General features: G+C 41.9%; 1 protein-coding gene across 15 annotated transcripts in view; it reads left to right on the top strand.

The window, feature by feature from the left end:
• The first annotated feature begins 10141 nt into the window (after nucleotides 1-10141).
• Nucleotides 10142-19974, top strand: part of Cask (calcium/calmodulin dependent serine protein kinase) — a 320516-nt gene continuing 310683 nt past the window's right edge. For all 15 annotated transcript variants that reach the window (XM_005352875.3, XM_013348391.2, XM_005352872.3 and 12 more), the window contains exon 1: nucleotides 10142-10282. In XM_005352875.3, coding sequence (XP_005352932.1) covers nucleotides 10224-10282 — 59 coding nt within the window. In that variant the 5' untranslated portion in view covers nucleotides 10142-10223. The remainder of the gene's footprint in view (nucleotides 10283-19974) is intronic.

The following is a 19974-nucleotide window of genomic DNA, read 5'->3' as shown; positions in this document are numbered from 1 at the left end:
AGTGCCACAAAAGACCCCCAGTGACACAAAAGACCCCAGTGCCACAAAAGACCCCCAGTGACACAAAAGACCCCAGTGCCACAAAAGACCCCCAGCAAGAATCTGCTTCCCCCGAGCCCACAGAGGGTAAATGATTAAACTTCCCACTGTTGATAGGCTTGTATTTCATATCGGTGACTTATTAATCACTTGACCTTTTCTACAGTGCACTTAGCATAGTAAATTATACTCCTTTCTAGAGAAGCTTGGGTGACTTAACATGACTCTTTGTAATGTAGCCAGGCCCAGGCTCGATATAAGTCATGCACTGAACATATTGTAGCTCATCTCATGTTTTTCCGTGTGTGACATTTTAATGCCAGCCTGGAAAGAATGAACTAGGAAATCCAGACAAAAGAAATTAAGGAGGGGATTTAATTCCCCATGTTTACCTTTGAAAGCTCTTACAGCTAAGCAGGGGGAAAAACTCCAATGCTGTATGAGATTTTAATTTGCTTCCCCAGACAAAAGGTGACTAATAAAACTTTTTCAATTAGTAGAAATAAATTCAATGGCCTTTATGTCTGCCACTGTTCCTCTTGACAGCCTTTCAGTTAGGTTGGTGCTGACCATCTCCTCCAAAGAAATCTTGATCTTTCCATGACATATATTTCCATGTTTAAGAATTCAATCATTTTATTTCTTTAGGTTTCAAACTCTAGTTCTAAGTATAAAATGAGTCTATAACTTGATTGAAGAAACACACGAAATAGTCCTTCATAGTGTCACATCCCTGTAATCTCAGCTCTCTGGAGGCTGAGGCAGGTGGATCATGAATTGGAGGTAGCCCAGGCAGACGTGAAGAACTGAGGTGAGAACTTACCTAGAATTCTCTCTCTCTCTCTCTCTCTCTCTCTCTCTCTCTCTCTCTCTCTCTCTCTCTCTCTCTCTCTCTCTGTCTCTGTCTCTCTCTGTCTCTGTCTCTCTCTCTCTCTGTCTCTGTCTCTCTCTCTCTCACACACACACACACACACACACGATTTTCTACTTAAGATGAGATGATGTGCCTATAAACCCATCATAAACTGAAAATACCCTAGATATAAATGCATTTAATATACTATGTCCCACTCATCCCATCTTAGTCACGCAACACACTAGGAGCATTGCTGATTTCCTTTATGATCATGAGGCTGACTGGGAGCTGCCATTGCTGCTGCTGCTGCTGCTGTCTATGATCACTAGAGAATATAAGCCCTCATACAGCTATCCTGGATAACTATCCAAGTTCAAAACCCAATGTATGGTTGCTACTGAATGCATGTCGCTTTTTGACAAAAGCAAAGTTAGATAATCATAAGGTGAACCATTATAAATCAGGGACTGTCTGCAGTCCTTCACTTATTTAACAAATGCACATGGAAGACCTAGTATGCTCCACACATTTTCTAGGTGGAAGGCATGGAGAAACAAGACTATAAGCAAAAGTCAATAAAAGAGAATCTCAGGAATTAATGAGAACTGTAAAGCTATTCACCCATTCAACGTTTGGCAAAACACCTTCAGAATGTTCACCACACACCAGAACCAATTCTCAATGTTGAGATTTCTCTTTCTTGAACACAAACTGGATATCCCAGACCCTGTCCAGTGAACAGGGACAGGACAAGTGTCAGGAACTATTTTCCCAAAGATTATAGCTGGGACTATCGTCCTAAGGCTGTTTGCGGGGAGCCCCACACCCAACTATCTTGAGAACTATTTGTTAGTGGAACCAGCCCCACATTCCAACTATCTAGAGAATTGTTTGTGGTTGGAATCACAAAAGGAACGATTCCCTTTGCCCAGAGAACTCTAGGTGTGTCAACTAGTGACCATTGCTGCCCCGTAAGGTCCCTTCTAGCCCTTGCCATGCCCCTGCCCCCATCCCAAGCCAAGTTCCTCATTCAAGGGCTGTATAAGACACAACCATTTCGCTAATAAAGAGAGACCTTGACAACAGAACTTTGCTTGGTCTCCCTTCCCCCTCCCGCCCAAGTCTTTTTCAGATAGCGCCTCTTTGGGACCTTGGAATAACTGACCCGCAGGTCGGGGTACAGACAAGCAGTTGGGGGTAGTAGTCCAATGAGAAGACTGGGGAACAGGTAAGTGTAAGCTGATAGGACAGTAGATTTGGAGCAGAGACTGGAAAAATGGAGAAGGGAGGAATTTAGATGAAATTTTGAAAGAAAAGTTGACAGGATGCAGTAACTAAGTGAACTGGAGAACAACGCAGATCGCTAAGGCACAGCCAAGGCCAGCATTTGGTGACTAGAACTGGGGTTCTGGGGGCAACATTGTGCAAAGACACAGCCAATGCTAGTTTTTGGTGACTAGAACTGGGGGGCTTCTGCCTTTTGCATGATTTTCCTTTGTATAAGGGTGGGCTCTGATTGATGAAATGAGTTCAAGACTCTTGTCTCCTGCCTACAGTGTTTGGTCCCAGCATAGTTAGGAGCCTCACTGGCAGGCCAATGAGAAAGAAGGAATCTTTGAGCAGGGATAGGATCTCATAGACAAGACCCTTTTTCTCTTGTGTATAAGTTGAAGTCAGAAACTCTGAAAAACATTTTGATAATTCAAGTTAAGCACCTAGAGACCCAGTAACTGTCTTATGGCATCGAAAGATAAAGCCAATACAGAGGCAGAGGCAGGCAAATCTCTGTTAGTTCCAGGCCAGTTTGGTCTACATGGTGAGTTCTAGGCCAGCCAAGGCTACCAGAGCCTGGCTCAAAAAAAAAAAAAATCAACCAACCAACCAACCAGTCAAACAAACAAAGATAAAGCCACTATCACATAGTAAAACAAATAATAAAAATTTATAGCATAATAAAAATTGGGAAAAGAGGCTCATCAATGACTTTTCTTGAGTCCTGAGTCAAATCTCACTGGATGTTAATTTAAGCCCCAATTTTTCAATTATGTGAGTCAATGGATTCTCAGGATTTTTAAGGATGGTTTGGATTGTCTGCTACTTTCTGTCTACTGCAGTCCTCACCAGCATGCAGTACACTGGAGGCTCTGGAAGTCCGATGAACTTGTGATCATAAGTGGCTAAAAGAACTGATGTATTTTGGCTAATTCTTAAATGATAATATTCAGTATATGCTGATGTTGTGCTGTTTCCAAAGGCAATATTGTTTTTATTGTTAAAAAAAGTTGCCAGTGACTTGTTCAGGGCTATTAAAGGAAGAAAGGCAAAACGGATCTTTAGAGGGAAGTTTACAGGACTGGAACTTGAAGAAACTGAGTAGCAAACACATTTCTATTCAGGCCCTTTCCTGCTCCCTAGAGCACTCTGGTACATTTTCAATGGATTTCCCATAGTAGTGGAGTCCTATGGATTCTCTAGTAGTGATGTCAACCTTTTTTTTTTTCTCAAGATAGTTCTCCAGGCAAGTGTTAGAGCAGGTATTATTCAATTTTAGGTGTATAAGATTCACATGGTGGGAGCATATAAAAATATAGATTGCTGGGGCTGGAGGATGGCTCTTCCATTATGAGTATGTACTTCTCTTGCAGGGGACTCTAATTCAAGTTCAGTTCTCAGCACCAACATTGGGTAGCACACAGCTGCCTATAACTCCAGATCCAAGGGGATCTGGAGCCTCTAGCTCCCTTGGGTGCTGGTCTTATAGATACACACACACACACACACACACACACACACACACACACAGAGAGAGAGAGAGAGAGAGAGAGAGAGAGAGATTCACACATAAAATTAAAACTTTTAAAATCTCTTTTAAAAAGATTCTAATATACGTTCCAGAGACATCTCCAATGGAGTCAGATTTGTTAGGTTTGGGGTAAGGCTTGGGAACCTACATTAAGAAACAAAGCAAAAACGTTTTAGAAACTCCCAGATGATTTTGGTGAAATAGCTACTTTAAGAAACACCACTGGTTTAGATAGGGTTCCCCAAAAGTTAATCTTGATAATAGAACCATAAACAAGTGAGTCATTAAGGCAATAATACTCCAAGACAAAACAGGAAAAGAGAGAAGTGGGGAACCGAAGGGAAAGGAGCTAAGCCGGGGTCTGATTTTAGGTAACGGCCTGCAAAGCATATATACCTGGAGTTCAGTTCTACAGGGAAGCTATGTAATGGAATGCTCCCTCTTTCCCAGCCGAGGGAATTGGATCTCCACATTCTTGCGCTATCAGTGATTGACTAATAGCTAACAGTCAGATGCAGGAGATCTAAGCTTCCTCATTGCAAAACAGTTCCAGCAGCTTGTGGGAAATCCTGTAAGTCACAAGAATGGTCTTTGTGTGCAAAACTACCCTGAAGCTGGAGTGGGGCACTCAGAAATACTAAATGGGATCAGAGAGGATTGAAATAATGTATTAGAGGAGTTTCTACATTTTAAAAAGTATTGGTGGGAGAAGAGAGTGTGCATCAAGTACAAAAGAAAGAACTACTTAAAAGCATAATTCCAGGGTTGGAGAGATGGCTCAGCAGTTAAGAGCATTTGTTGTTCTTCCAGAGGCCTTGAGATAAGTTCCCAGCACACACACACACACACACACACACACACACACACACACACACACACATGCACACACAGCAACAGACACAAACACATTAATACAAAATCATTAAAATATAGCACTCCATTCATACACAGGGCCAGGGGACCAAAGCTGACATAGAAGAGTCAACATCACTGAAATCAAGCATTTTAGTAGGTACACTTTTGAACTTGGCATTTAATATCTTCTACTATCTGGCCCCTGTTTATTTCTTAACATATTATGGCCACTTTCTTCCTACACTGTATGATCCAGAATTCCAAAAGAACATTGTCTTTTATTCAGAGAGTATATTCTTGCCTCCATGAATCCATAAATGTTATTCTCTCTGCTGATTCCCAACAGGCCCCAATCCTTCCAAGTGGCTAATTTCTATATTTTTCCAGTCTTGGTGTAAACATTTCTTCAGTTTAGTCTTCTTCAACCAATATATATTCACATTAATAACACACATATATATAATATTGATAGATAATCGTGGGATGAATGGATGGATGGATGGATGGATGGATGGATGGATGGATGTGGTATGTGTGAGTGTATGTGCAGATGTGTTCTATCATCTTGCACATGGGTAGGCCAGAGGCTGAAATCCGGTGTCTTCCTCTAACTGTCTAACTTATCTCTTGAGATAGGGTCTTTAGCTAAGTTCAAATCTCACTGCTTCAACTAGATTGGTTTCTGGGATCTCAATCTAGGTCCCCATGCCTGCACAGCAAACATTTCATCCATAAAGTTATCTCTCCAGCACCATAGGCTTTCTTCAGATTTGCTCCCTCAAACTTCCTAAACTCTAAGGACCATTACTTCTCATTGTAATTATTTGTCTGATCCTTTTTTAGGGTACATCTGCCTTATTTGTCACAAGCCCTGGTAGCTTGTTTAAACATTCTCAATGCCTAACCAACAAAGAACCACAAAGTATTGAAGAATAAATGTAATCTATATGTTCTTACTAGAACTATGGGTAGTGTCTTCCATTTGAGCTTAGAAACTCTGCTTATGCTACGAGGCAATAAATTTATTCCAGTTGAGAACAGTGTCAATCTTAGTTTTATTCACTAATTCAGTGATAATTTTTACGATTAAACAATCATACTGCAGAATGAGACTGATTTCTAAATTGTCAAAATTAGGCTTACGCTGCACTGCCCTTTATGTGGCCCTCATCCTAATATTTCCCTGGGGTGTGTTTCCCCCTTCTATATCTGTGTAATCTTTGTTGTAATTAGAGCGGCGGGGCTGCGTCCCCAGTACCCCAGCTGCCTGCTAGCTTATGCCCTGAAATAACCACACACAAACTGTATTCATTTAAACACTGCTTGGCCCATTTCTATCTAGCCTCTTCCAGGCTAATTCTCACATATTAATTTAGCCCATTTCTAATCATCTGTGTGGCACCGGTCTTACCTGGAAGATTCTAGCCTACACCCATCCTGGGCCAGGGCTTCATCGAGTGCGTCTGCCTGGGAGAGGAGAGCATGGCGTCTCTGTCTGAGGCGTCTTACCTCACTTCCTCTTCCTCCCAGCATTCTGTTCTGTTTACTCCACCCACCTATGTTCTAAGCTATGAGCCCAAGCAGTTTGTTTATTACTTAACCAATGAAATCAACAGATTGATATGACACTCCCACATCAAATCTTGAAATTACATGGGAGCTGGGCAACCTGCAAATGTGTATCCCAATTCTGAAAAATTCAAACAAACACTCAAAATCATTTGAGATTTGTAATGATGTCTAAGAATCAAATTTATGTAGCATCTATAACATCCATGGGGCTTTCAGAGAGTTCCAAAAATTCAGGCCTATCAGTTATACATTAGTGGTATATCCACATTATGATGATAATAAATGGTCATTTTCCCATGCTAGACAGATTGCTGATTGTTGCGGGAGGTCCTTCCGCTCCTCCAGCCTATAGCCGCTGAGATACCAGCCCATTGGGGCGTGGTCTCTCTCCCTTTAAAAAAGCGGCCACTTCCTTTCTCGCCCTGCAGTTTTTTTTTTTTTTTTTTTTGATTTTTCGAGACAGGGTTTCTCTGTAGCTTTGGAGCCTGTCCTGGAACTAGCTCTTGTAGACCAGACTGGCCTCGAACTCACAGAGATCCTTCTGCCTCTGCCGGGAGAGAAAGGAAGTGGCCGCTTTTTTAAAGGGAGAGAGACCACGCCCCAATGGGCTGGTATCTCAGCGGCTATAGGCTGGAGGAGCGGAAGGACCTCCCACAACAGCTGATTGATAACTGGAATCTGTTCCCTACCTGCTTTTTTTCCCATCCACCTCCATAGAGAAGGCAAAAACAACTATGACCTTAGCATCCTTTGCAAGTGAGGTTCCCTGCTAGGTGACTCTGGTCTGGACAAATGAGATGAGAACATGTATTTTATTTCTTTAAGAGAGACGAGACAGGGAGTAAAAAGACCTCCCCTGCCCTTCCTGCCTTCCTGCTCCACATTGCTAATGTTTGAAACAGTGCCATTCATCTTGAGATGACAAAAAACGGCTAAAGGAAAAGAGGCGAACTATCATGGATGGCAGAGTGGGAAGAACAAACTAGGTCACTGATGGAACTGTAGAGTAGTGGATCCAATGTCAGCAACCACACAGCTCCAGATTCCGTATTAACCAGAACGTCACCACCCTCATTTGTTTAAATGACTGTTATTTGAAGATTGAGTTATTAGCAAAATCAAATGTAGTTTTAACTTATGCAACTAGTTACTTGAACATTCCCTTTAATTAGCTAAGAGAGAATTAAATTAACACCTCACCACTTACATTTGGGGGAACGTATTGGATTTTTGGAAGAAACTTAGAAAAAAATAAGTTCATTTGAAAGGTTTGGTTATTTTCATCCTGGAAGCAGAGAGGAGCTTTCGCTTGCTGTCAGCCGTGCTACAAACTCTTGGAGCTGTGGACTACTGGACCCTGTGGGTGACTAAATCCTCCCTAGGAGCTCGGAAGTAGACATTCTAGCTGGAGGAAAACTTTTGAACTTTGTGCTGATTGGGAGATGTGGAACCATTCAAGCAAAGACTGACCAGGAAGTGTCAAGTGCAGATAAGATTAGGCCATCCACTGTGTGTGTGGAGTGCTGCATTGATTAACTTAATGAATCTACCTCTACTTCTCCAACAAAGATTGAGTATAATTGCACATCAAACCTAGAACTGCTATTGAATAGTGGAGGCATGGGGTAGCTCTTGGTCGAGCAACCGACCTATAAACCCTCCACTCCTGGAGATAAGGGAGTTGGAGTTGGACCCCTTAGCCGGTAACTCTTTTCAGATCTAAACCAGCTGTCTTCGAGCAGAGAGCCTGCCTATGCGTGCAGGTCCTTTTTATTTTTCTACCCGCACTTCCTTTTCTGCTTTGTAGTTGTCCATTTCTACTTCTGAGAGAAATTCTCCATGAAAGATAAACTCTGAAGTAAAGCGGGCAAGCCTTAGCATAGCTCTTATTTGTGCTGGAGAAAGGAAGCTAAGCCGGCAAGTTGACTTGTGAGGATTTCTGTGTGCTTCAGAGCAGAATGAAGGGTGCCTTTCTCATTAGGTGGCAGGTAGCATGATAGGTTGGGGTAAGTGACTTGTAACTGTTGGACCTCCACAGAAGACAGTTTCTTGGACTCTGAAACTCATTCTTTAGAGAAAACACAAAATCTCTGGGATAGGAGAAAAGCCTCATCTAATTATATTTTCCCATGATTTGCTTTTCAAAAAGAAAGACAGAAAAGAAAAAGAAAGGGGTTTAGCGCCCAAATATTTAACACGCAAATCTCCCAGTCTCTTGAGGGGGCAATCAAGGGTTTGTGCAGATCATTTCTGGAAGGAAAATAGGCCCAGTCTTCACCCTGTTCCCTGCACTTTGGTAAGTACTATTTTAAAAATACCGCGCTCAGAATTTTAACAGATCATTTCTGGAAAGCCGACTTATAAACTAATTGGACACTTCTGCTGTGTGGAGGAACAAAGACTTCTTTTTTATTGGTCTTCAACTAAGGCATATACCTGTCTCACGGCGTTGGCTCATTCTGCACATGCTCAGTTGAACAGAAATCTTCTTATGCCATACAACCCGGCACAGTGGCAACACCCACAGTCTTACTCCGTGCCTGACCCTGTGCCTCCGTTCGTTCTAGTTGCATTTTTATGCCGAGAGCTCCAACATCTGTAGGAAGTACATTAAACAAAGTAGATGCTGGGGCTGGCGAGCAATATACAATGGTTTTAAAGTCTCCTTATGTCACTATCTTCCTGACCCGTCTCTGTATTTTGTCTAGCAGGAACAGATACTGCATAGATATTTGGGGAGTTTGGGGCAGGCGGCAGGAGAAGCTGTTTCTCTAGTTCACTGTTCCTTGTCGCACACCTTTCTCTGCAGTAGTTTTTGTTTGATCCTTTCCCTGGACAATTCTCCCCCTCCCCCCAGTCCTCATCTTCATTAAGGAATGACAGAGTGGCACTAAAAGCGTCCGCCGCCAAGTGCGGTCTTGAGTGACAATCTCTCTCCATCTCTGGCTTTTCCATTCATTAGAACCCTTTCCCTGCGTTTTTCCCAGCCAAAAACTGGGACCGGCTTCCTGAGGTTACGAAAGAAGGGGAAAGCTGCCAGAGAGAGTACTGAGCACGCCGTCCCCCAAAAAATACGTGCAAACTGCTGTGAACCTTTTGTCCCCAGTCCCTTTTCTCCACTTGGTCGCAGCTTGGGAACAGAAGCGACGACCTCCACCAGCCCCACCTCAGCAGCTGCAACCCGCGAAGCTCCGCCAGCCGACCCCCAGCGCCCTCTAGATTCCCCGCGCCCGCCGGTTCTCCGTGACGTTGCGAGCTTTGCGCGCAGGCGCCACTGGAAGCGCTCGCCTCTCCCCCGCCCCCCTCCCCAGTCCCCCGCCTTCTTCCGCGGTCCCCGCCTCCCAAAGGGCTGGAGTGGGCGGGGCCTTCGGGTCTAGCAGCCGGCGGGCTGAAAGGGAGGAGGGTTAGCGTGCGCAAGGCGGGAGCTCCAGGCTTGGGAGCCCGGCGGCAGCTGAAGCTAAGGGGTGGAGCTGAAGGCAGCGGTCGCGGCTCCCGCCCGCACTGAACACTCATCCCGTGAAGCCCCCTCCCACACTCGGGCGGGCGGCGGCGGCGGCGGGAGGAGTAGAAGGAGGAGGGAACGTCTCTGCCGCCGCCTCCTGGTCCCCAGCGCCGAGCAGCCGCCACCACCTCCCTTCGCGACGATCCTCCCTCCGTGGTGCTGTCGCGGCCCCCCCTGTAGCCCGAGCTGCCCCGCGCCGCGCCGGAGCCGGTCTCGGGCAGAGGGAGCGGTCGCGGTCTCGCGGCCCGCGCGGGCTGACGAGCGGAGAGTGCAGCGGTGCCTCGCGGATCCCCGAGGGTCCGCACGCTCGGCAGCGCTAGCGACAGCGCCAAGAGCAGCGGGCGGGCGGGCGGCGCCGGGCCCGGGCCGCCCTCGCTCCCACGCCCCGGCCCCGCCGCCCGCGCCGGGACGGCAGCCGGCAGAGGAGAGGCGCTGCAGTCTCCGGGCCTCGCGGCCCCAGTTGAGCTTCCTCGGCACTCAGGGCTTGAGAGTCCTGTGGAGAGGACGCGATCCCGGAGCCCGGGCACTGAGCTCTTGGGCGCCCCCAACCCAGGTTTCAGAACCCTCCACGCTGCGGCCACTGTCCCCTCCGGACCATGGCCGACGACGACGTGCTGTTCGAGGATGTGTACGAGCTGTGCGAGGTGATCGGCAAGTGAGTCTCCACGCGAGGGAGCGGGAGTGTGGAAAAATGCATTTCAGCGATGCCCGGGGCCTCCCGCACCCGCTCCGGGCCTGCCCCCTGCCCTCTCTCCCTCTCCTTTGCCTTCCTTGTCCTCTTCACCCTGTAGTATTTATAGACGTGTACCTGGATCTCCTGCCAAGAGAGGGTCTGGGGGCTCTCAGCGACCCGTGGAGACCAGCGAGCCCGGGTCGGCCACCCCATAAGGCGTGGGGCGGGCTCCCTGCATTTTATCTGACGGTTACACAGGGACGTGGCAGGACCGATTTTATAGTTGCTTAGTGGGAACAGTTGGGGTTATTGTTACCTTTCCTGTACCTTAGACCTTTTACGAAAAGAGCAGCCTGCATTTCGTGTGCTTGTGTGGAGAGAGCGAGAGAGTGCGTCCAGGGTTTTTAATTGTGGGGTGTGTGTCTATTGTGCCAGTATATTAGACAGATGCCTTTGTGTTCACCCCGTGCCCGGATTTAAGAGGGTCATTGAAGACGGGTGCGTCCAGTTTCAGCAATTTCTTCACCTGTCTTAGACGAACGTAGAAAGAGTTAGGGGCACCCAAATTTTTAATGCCTCGTTATGCAATGACTGTACAATCAGTGCTCGAGGCTCCCTTCCACTGTTGTTGGGATGGTGGTTAGCGTGGTAGAGCCGTCTGCTTTGAGTCACCGGGCTGGTCTAGAATATAGAACTGACAGTCCAAATGCTCACCCTTTCATCTGGGTTGTATAATTACACCAGGGAAAAGCAGGGAATCAGATTAATCACAGTACTGATTGAGAATTAAATCTGCAGTTCCTCATCTAATTGTCCAGTCCTGAAATCTGTTTTGAATTGTTTCCTTTTCATTCTTGTCAAACAGTATTCCAAGTGCACAATCCTGCTAATTTGCTTGTGAGGGAAATGCTGGCAATCTGAAGTTGATTTCCCAGCTCAGCGTGTATTCTGTGGCTTTGGAAGTTGAGATAAGATTTAAGAGCAATTTTTGCTTATTTAATAGTGCTCGTTAGATAGCTAGTATCGGAATATTTTACCTCTTTTTGGAAGCGGTGCTTTATTGTCTATTTTAAGGTCCACAGTTAGGAAATGAAACCAAGACAGAGCAGTTGGCTCTACCTCTTTTAAGTTGTCTGCAGTATACTCAGTTTCAATTTTTTGAGTGCTTGATAACTCATTTTTTTCCTCTATATTGAGCTATTACATTGCTGCTCACACGGTGAAATTGTGGATGGAGCTTGCTACCCTCTTTCCTTAGATCCATATGCTTCGAGGACGCATTCCTCCTTGCCCCATTGTTCAGTGACCAGCCTGTCTGTCAGGAGGAAGATGTCCAAATGTGTCTGTCTGCTAGAGCCGTGGATGTGCCCAAGAGCAGCAGCGCTGCCCAAAGCTATTTAATGAGAGCCACGTGTCATTTATAATTTTCAAGTAACCGCATTAGAAAGATTTCAAACAAAAAGGTGCAATTAATTTTAGCAATGTTTATTTAATACATTACCTCTAAATTAGTGATTTCAGCATGAATTTTTTTTGCAATACTGTTCATCTTTTCATACTAAGTCTTTGAAATCCAATGTGTGTTTTATACTAACAGCACATCTCAATTTTGACGCTAAGCTAAATTTTTCACCAGAAGTACTTGATCTGTATTTAGGTCTCATAAAATTTGCATGTACAAAAGTAGATTCACATACTTAAATTGTTCCAAACATACATAAAAGTTTTCCAGTAACTGAATTAACTATTTCTAAATTTTAATCAATTAAGCAGAATGCAAAATTTATTGCCTCGGTTGGATTAGCCACATTTCAAGTGCTTAATAGCCACATCAACTACCACATCTCTAGAGAAAAAATATCAGAAATCGCCTTCATTTCTTCAGTGTTAGAGCACACAAAGAAGGTAAATGAGATGTTTCTCAAAAACACCCAGATGACCATGTGTGAGTGAGTGATATTGATTGTATCTTAGTTATGGCTGTTGTGAGTCTGCAGTTGATCACTGGAAAATGTGGAAATAAGATGCTTACATATATTATGATCTTGGAAAATAGCCGTCATTAAATCAATTTTGGTGACTGGTTTTCATTCCTTCATGTCTGAAAGGATGACAGTGTGATCCCTTTGGATTTTGAAACTGGTCACCTTCGTGTTAGCTGAAGTGAAATTGATCACAATATTTTAGAAGACGCCCTGGCAGAATTCTGTTTTGAGATGCTAGGTAGTCAGTGGCTGCCTGCATGTCTGTGAACTGTGAAATTTTATTCCTATTCTACAAAATCTGACTTGGTTGGTGTCATTTATAAAATGTCATTTCTTGAAATAATGAATCCTAGGCAGCCTCAGTGGTAAAGAATGTAATGATGGTGGTCCTCACCCTGGCAAAGGTTGAAGGTTTCTCCAGCAAATTTGTGTCACTATATATTGATCCTGAATTTGAAATTCATTTCAGATTTTTTTTTTTTGCCGGGGCCTTGACAGCATACATTTAAACTAAGAATTTGTTCAATTATGAGCTTAAATAGAAAGGCCTTGCAGATCATCATTCATCCTGAAAATCCTTTTAATTTCTACCCAGACTCCACTGAATTTTGATTCTTTCATAGCAAATTAGTACCACAAATTATGTTTACACCACAATGTCTTAATAGTTTTTAAATTTCACTGAGGCTCTTTAAAATAGATTTCGGTTTTCAAGACATATTGGCCACCCACTCACTCCTCTGCTTACCCATCCACCCACTCATCCATCCTTTATGAGCTAGGCATTATTGGAGCTGTGAAGGAAGTTTCCAGTTTATTTATTTATTTGTTTGTTTGTTTATTGAGATAGGGTCTCACTACTGTAGCTCTGGCTGGCTTGGAGCTTGTTCCGTAGTTCAAACTGATCTTAAACTCACAGAGAGATCTTCAGAGTGCTGGGATTAAAGGTGTGTGTTGCCACACCTGGCATTAATTCCGATGTAATTTAGACCCCCTTAGGTGTCTTTTTCTTGGTTAAGGAGGTTTGAAAGGAGATGCTATTTGAAATAAATTTTCTTTGTAGTTGTTGCAACCTTTACTCTTGCTAAAGCTATCTTTGAAAGAATCTTATCATCAAGATGCCATTTCTTTTTAAAAAATTAAAAAACCCCTCCGTTTTGAAAATTGCAGAAACTCTTCAGTGCCTCTTATTTCCATAACATTTTTCATACAGCATCTTTGATGTTATTGAAGTAAATTCAGTTATAGTTCCAAACTTCCTTTTTTTGTTTGGTTTTGTTTTTGAGACAGGGTCTTACAGTGTCTAGCCCAGGCTGGCTTGGAACTTGATTTGTAGATCAGGCTGGTCTCAAACTCATAGGTATCTCCCTGCCTCTGCGTTCTACATGCTGGGATTAATTGTCCAGTACCACCACACCCATCTAGTCCCCAAACCTCTTGTCCTAACAAATGTAGCAATTACTGGAAAGAAAAGGTATTATGCAAATACAAGTTAATGACTAATTTATGTCATAACTACTTACTGTCCCTTTTGTAGATTTATAGTTTTATAGGTAAATGTAAAATCAGTATTAGTATGTGAAAGAAGTTTTAAAACAGTTCATTTAAATTAAAACATAAAAAACACACCATCTTTCTGTCACAAGCAGTGTCTTTGAAAGAGGATCACACAATGTACAATTTTTAGCTTGTGTAGGATGAATATTTGTCCTGAATTTTAGGATTTAGGTAACCTGTAACTTGTGACTCTCCTGCTCTGCTAAGACATAGACTAAAATTGGAATGATGCAGCATGACCCTTGCTCGAGGATGACATGCCAGTTTGCCAGGCATGCTGTATTTGCTTTCACCCCAAGAGCACTTATCATATTTAATTACAGTTACTTATTTATGGTCTCTCTACCTAGCTAATAGGTAGCTTCTTGAAGGCAGGGAAATATATAACATGCATCTTTCTCCATTGCTAAACACACTGCCTGCAATGTAATAGTCACTCATTAGCTGTGGAATAAATCGAGTAGTTTTAATAAAATCTCATTAAAAGACAAAAAGTGTATTTATCAGCCTTGGAGAAATTGCCCCAAAAGGCTGAATTAGATTAAAGTATACTATCAGGGGAGCTGTGAAAACGGTCATTGCCAGGCCCTGTGACAGAGCCGTGCAAGGCGCAATCTCGGGGACATGTTAGGTATTTTTTAAACTACATAAATCTTGTGTGAAGAGTCACTGTTTTAAAAATTAGCTGATAAATGTAGTTTTCTGGGACTAACTTTTCAGAGAATTAAAATTTTTACAAAGAAGAGTAAATATGTTTTGTAATGCATTTCAGCTATCAGGCCAAAACATGGATTTTTATGTTCTATGCATTCATGTCTCTGAGGCTGTTGTGGAAGAATTTAGTTTCAGCCTGTGTTTGGCTTTGGTTTCATGGGCCTTTTAAGATTCACATTGATTTATGACACTCATCTAACACTAACATGGTGATTGTCTGATGTTTAGAACAACACATAACAAGGATTGCTTCAATAACCATAGATGATAGTTTTCTACTACAATAGCTTAATTTAATAAGAAATTCATTAGGTTCATATGGATTGTTTGCACACACATTTGGTTAAAAGAGAATGGTTAAGTTACATACATACTTTAAGTTCTGTACCTGTGACTACAATAATGTAATTTGCCAGAGAATTGAGTTAAATGCAATCTTATGTAAATAGTGGGATATGGATACACACACACACACACACACACACACACACACACACACACACATACATACAGGGAAAAATCATCTTTACTGATTTGTCCTAATCACTCTGGATTCTCATTTATTGATTTTCTCAGTGTTTTGGAATTCTAGTACCTCAGAGGGAATTTTACATCATGCAGAAGAATCTTCCTGAAAATTTAAGTGGACACTGTACATAAACTAGTTTTAAATGTTAGGAAAAGGTCACGTGTAAGTCTGAATGATTTTAAAAACTTTCCAAAGCAAGCAGTGTTACATGAAAACAGAACATGATCACAGCAATACCCTTGTAGTAAGGCAAATAAAACCCACAGTCACCAGCTACATTTCTGAGAATCTAGATAATTCCCACACTTGGGATTCAGCCGCCCTCCTGCAGAAGACAGCCTACAGAATTTTGGAACAAGGTCCGTTCCTGAGCAGTGGGTTCTGGGGCCTTCTGGGAGGGAGTGAGCTCTTTAGTTACTTGTCTGTGTTACATATCGCTTTAGTAGATTTTTACTAATTGCTTTCGGAGCTGTTATTTGTTTCATGTGGACTCCCTTATCTTCCACGATGGTGACGATACTTGGTGTACAGTTGTACATGTGCAGTTCACCTTCCATTTTCCTCTTGTCTATATAAGCTTTATTCAATGGGCTGTATTTCTAAATTCCCTTAAATTGTGTTCTTAGATATTTTCTTTATATTGAAAGTTTCCGCATCTCTATTTATAGCTATGATCAATAAACTATAAAATAGGTATACCAACATTGCTTTGAGATGGTGCTTGAATGGGTGTCTTTTTGTAAATGTTTCATGCTTTAACTGTGTTTAAAGGAACTTTGACACAGTAAGTTTTAAAATAAAAAAATGTTTAATAACCTAATGGCTACTTGGCAAAGGACATTGACTCACCTTTCTAATAGTAGGCATTTTATATGTATCATCTCATTTAATTTTAACCCTTCTACAGAGAAGATTGAGCACGAGGTGGTGTGGAGTGATCTGGCCAAGATCACATGGGATTCTCTCTGCTTCTAAAGATTGTTCCTTTTGACCACATTCTACTGGTGATTCTGGTTGTGATTAAGACTGCATTGGGCTTCTTTAAAATAAGACTAATTTTCATTTTTAAAATTTACTACTATAAAAGATGATCTCTTTCTTTCCAGTTACGTTTCTCACCTCTTTGGTGACATATACTGCTCCTTCTTTCTTGCTTCTTTTTTCTCTTGCTCTATGACAGTGCTTCTCAACCCATGGTCATGACCCCTTTGGGGGTTGAATGACCTTTCATAGAGGCTGCATATTAGCTATCCTGCATTCAGATACTTGCATTATGATTCACACAGTAGCAAAATTATAATTATGAAGTAGCAATGAAAATAATTTATGGTTAGGGGTCACCATAACATGAGGAACTCTATTAAAGGGTTACAGCATTAGGAAGTTTGAGAACCACTGCTCTATGATGAAATAATATCATTTACCAAACTAATTGATAAATCTATGTATTACTTAGCAGAGGAAGTAAGGAATCTTGACCATCTGTCTTAAAATATAATTGGTTTTGAAGTGTTTTACATCCCTTTTACTTAACTTCAAGTGCTTTTGTTCCAGACTAATTACTCTACATTTCTTTTTTTAAAGATTTATTTATTTATTTATTTTTAATTTATTTATTTATTAAAGATTTCTGCCTCCTCCCCGCCACTGCCTCCCATTTCCTTCCCCCTCCCCCGATCAAGTCCCCCTCCCTCATCAGCTCAAAGAGCAATCAGGGTTCTCTGACCTGTGGGAAGTCCAAGGACCACCCACCTCCATCCAGGTCTAGTAAGGTGAGCATCCAAACTGCCTAGGCTCCCACAAAGCCAGTACAAGCAGTAGGATCAAAAACCCAGTGCCATTGTTCTTGAGTTCTCAGTAGTCCTCATTGTCCGCTATGTTCAGTGAGTCCGGTTTTATCCCAGGCTTTTTCAGACCCAGTCCAGCTGGCCTTGGTGAGTTCCCGATAGAACATCCCCACTGTCTCAGTGTGTGGGTGCACCCCTCGCGGTCCTGAGTTTGTGCTCTCTCTCCTTCTGCTCCTGATTTAGACCTTGAGATTTCAGTCCGGTGCTCCAATGTGGGTCTCTGTCTCTGTCTCCTTTCATCGCCTGATGAAGGTTAATATTCAGGAGGATGCCTATATGTTTTTCTTTGGGTTCACCTTCTTATTTAGCTTCTCTAGGATGGTGAATTATAGGCTCAATGTTCTTTATTTATGGCTAGAAACCAATTATGAGTGAGTAAATCCCATGTTCCTCTTTTTGGGTCTGGCTTACCTCACTCAAGATAGTGTTTTCTATTTCCATCCATTTGCATGCAAAATTCAAGAAGTCCTTGTTTTTTACTGCTGAGTAGTACTCTAATATGTACATATTCCATACTTTCTTCATCCATTCTTCCATTGAAGGGCATCTAGGTTGTTTCCAGGTTCTGGCTATTACAAACAATGCTGCTATGAACATAGTTGAGCATATACTTTTGTTGTATGATAGGGCCTCTCCTGGGTATATTCCCAAGAGTGGTATTGCTGGGTCCAGGGGTAGGTTGATCCCGAATTTCCTGATTACTCTACATTTCTAAGTTAGAAGTAGTGAGGTTTGCGGAGAGAGGTATTTGTTGGAGGATAGGGTGGGGTGAATTCTTATGTCCTGTGATAAAAACTGAATTGTTTTTTCATTTTGAAAACCATGTCCTAAACTGTAGCTTCTCAGCTGGTTACCAACATTGTTCAATTAAGTAGTCAAAAGGCTAGTTTTGTCCAGATACCATTGTAGAGAAAGTATCTGTTACCAGCTACCAAGCTGATAAGATGTTCTGCTTTCCCATTTGGGGACTTATATTTTTAGTTGTAAATTTATAATACAGATTTCTTTTTCACCATATTTCTGTTTTTATAGATTTTTGATTACTGGCTTTTAATTAAAATATTTTGATTTTCCAAAAATGATAATATTTCCATTCTCTTGCTTGTATATGACCATGAATTATAATGAAATCTTTCATTGTGTGACAAAATAAATATTTGATCCTTTAAATTTTATCTTAATTTCTTGGTATTTATCACACCAATGTTGTTTTCTTAAATGATTCCACTGTAGAGATCTTAATTGTTTCTAGTGTCAAGGGTTCTTGATCGTGGATAGTGCTAGTGGACTGTTCCTCCTCTCCATTGATTCACAATAGAAAATGCTTATTTAACTGTACTTAAATCAATATATTTTTTTATCTAAGGATACATTTAATTTCAGCTTCTTGTGTTCTGTTATTGGTTTCCTGTACATCTTTTTTAAAACCAAATTTTATATTTCTTTTAGTGTATTTTTTGGCTTTATATCATTATTGTGACTATTTTAATCATGTACAGTGAATAATTCATACCTATCCTCCTTCCCTCCATTCATTTTCTCTCTCCCCTGTGGTTTATTCTCCAAAATATACTATATTGCTAGGCATGGGGAGGCACACCTATAATTCTAGCACTTGAGAAATAGAGAGAGGAAGAATAGGAGTTCAAGGCTAGCCTCAGCTACATAATGAATTTGAGGTCAGCCTGGACTACATGTTTCAAAATAAGCAATAATCGCTCTCACACACACAATGATGAATATGTATTTTGGTGTATGTCAGCCTAAGATGGGATTGTTGTCATTTGTGCTGGTTAGCTTTTGTCACCGTGACACCAACTAGAGTTGTCTGGAAAGAGGGAACATCAACTAATGAATGCCTTCATTAGTGTGGCCTGTAGGACTCTTTAGGGTACTTTCTTGATTAATGATTGATGTAGGAGGGCTTTGTCCAAGTGGGTGGTGCTCTTCCTAGCAGGTGGCCTTGGGTTGTATAAGAAACCAGGCTGAGCAAGCCAGTAAGCAGCTAGAAGACACTAAGTGCTCTTGAATATACTCTTGAAAACTTTCTAAGTTATTAGACTTCCTCTACTCCTAGGAAGGGTTCTCTTTGCGTCTACAGATTTTCATAATTTACTTGTAAATCTGTCTAGGCTGTAGTTTTACGCTGCTGTTAAAAGCTCCAAAGATTTTATTAAAAGAGAGTTTTGTATCACACTTTTGCATTTGGATATTTGGTAAAATTAATTAATTAATTGTTCATAATGTGAGATTTCATGCTGAAGAAAGGGAACATCTAGGACCCATGGTGAGGTGATTCAGAGGGTAAAGGCACTTGCTACTAAGCCTGACTTTGTGAGTTTGCTTCCTGTTGGGACTCCCATGGGAGAAGGAGAGAACCAGTTCCTGCAAGTTATTCTCTGGTGTGTGTACACGTATACATACAATACAAATTATGGTACATTTTTAAAATAAAATGAAAATCCTAGAATAAATATTCTAAAAATGGTTTTATACCACAAAATTTGTTAAACTTATAACGTAATAGTTTCCCAAATTTTGTTTTGGCAGCAATTTCCATATCTTAAGTGAGGACAAATGAGACAGAGAGACCTGAAAATTGTAGTCTGTGAAAGATTGGGCACTGATTGTAGATGACCTAAATGCATACCCTGGGAGAATGATCTTCATGCTGGAAGACGGTGGTCTACTTAGATCATGACTATGGACATAGGCTGGCTTCAGAGGTCACTTAAAGGGATCTTTTCCATGATCTTGGACCAGTGTTATTTTTATTGCATCGTTTAGGTTAGAAGTTTTTCTGACTTTCCCTTTCTCCTTTAACTCATTACTTTAAAAGGAGAATTGTCTGACTTTATTTGTATATGAATAACTTCCTGTATTCTACTTAGGCTTAATATCATCTTAATTAGGTCTTAGTTGTATCAGTATGACATTAAATTTGAGATTTTTTTTAAATTTATTTATTTATTAAAGATTTCCGTCTTTTCCCCGCCACCGCCTCCCATTTCCCTCCCCCTCCCCCAATCAAGTCCCCCTCCC

This window comes from Microtus ochrogaster, chromosome 10, assembly GCF_000317375.1.
Source record: "Microtus ochrogaster isolate Prairie Vole_2 chromosome 10, MicOch1.0, whole genome shotgun sequence".
NCBI lineage: Eukaryota > Metazoa > Chordata > Mammalia > Rodentia > Cricetidae > Microtus > Microtus ochrogaster.
The sequence above is the reverse complement of the archived record's forward strand: the minus strand, read 5'-3'. Positions and strand labels throughout refer to the sequence as shown.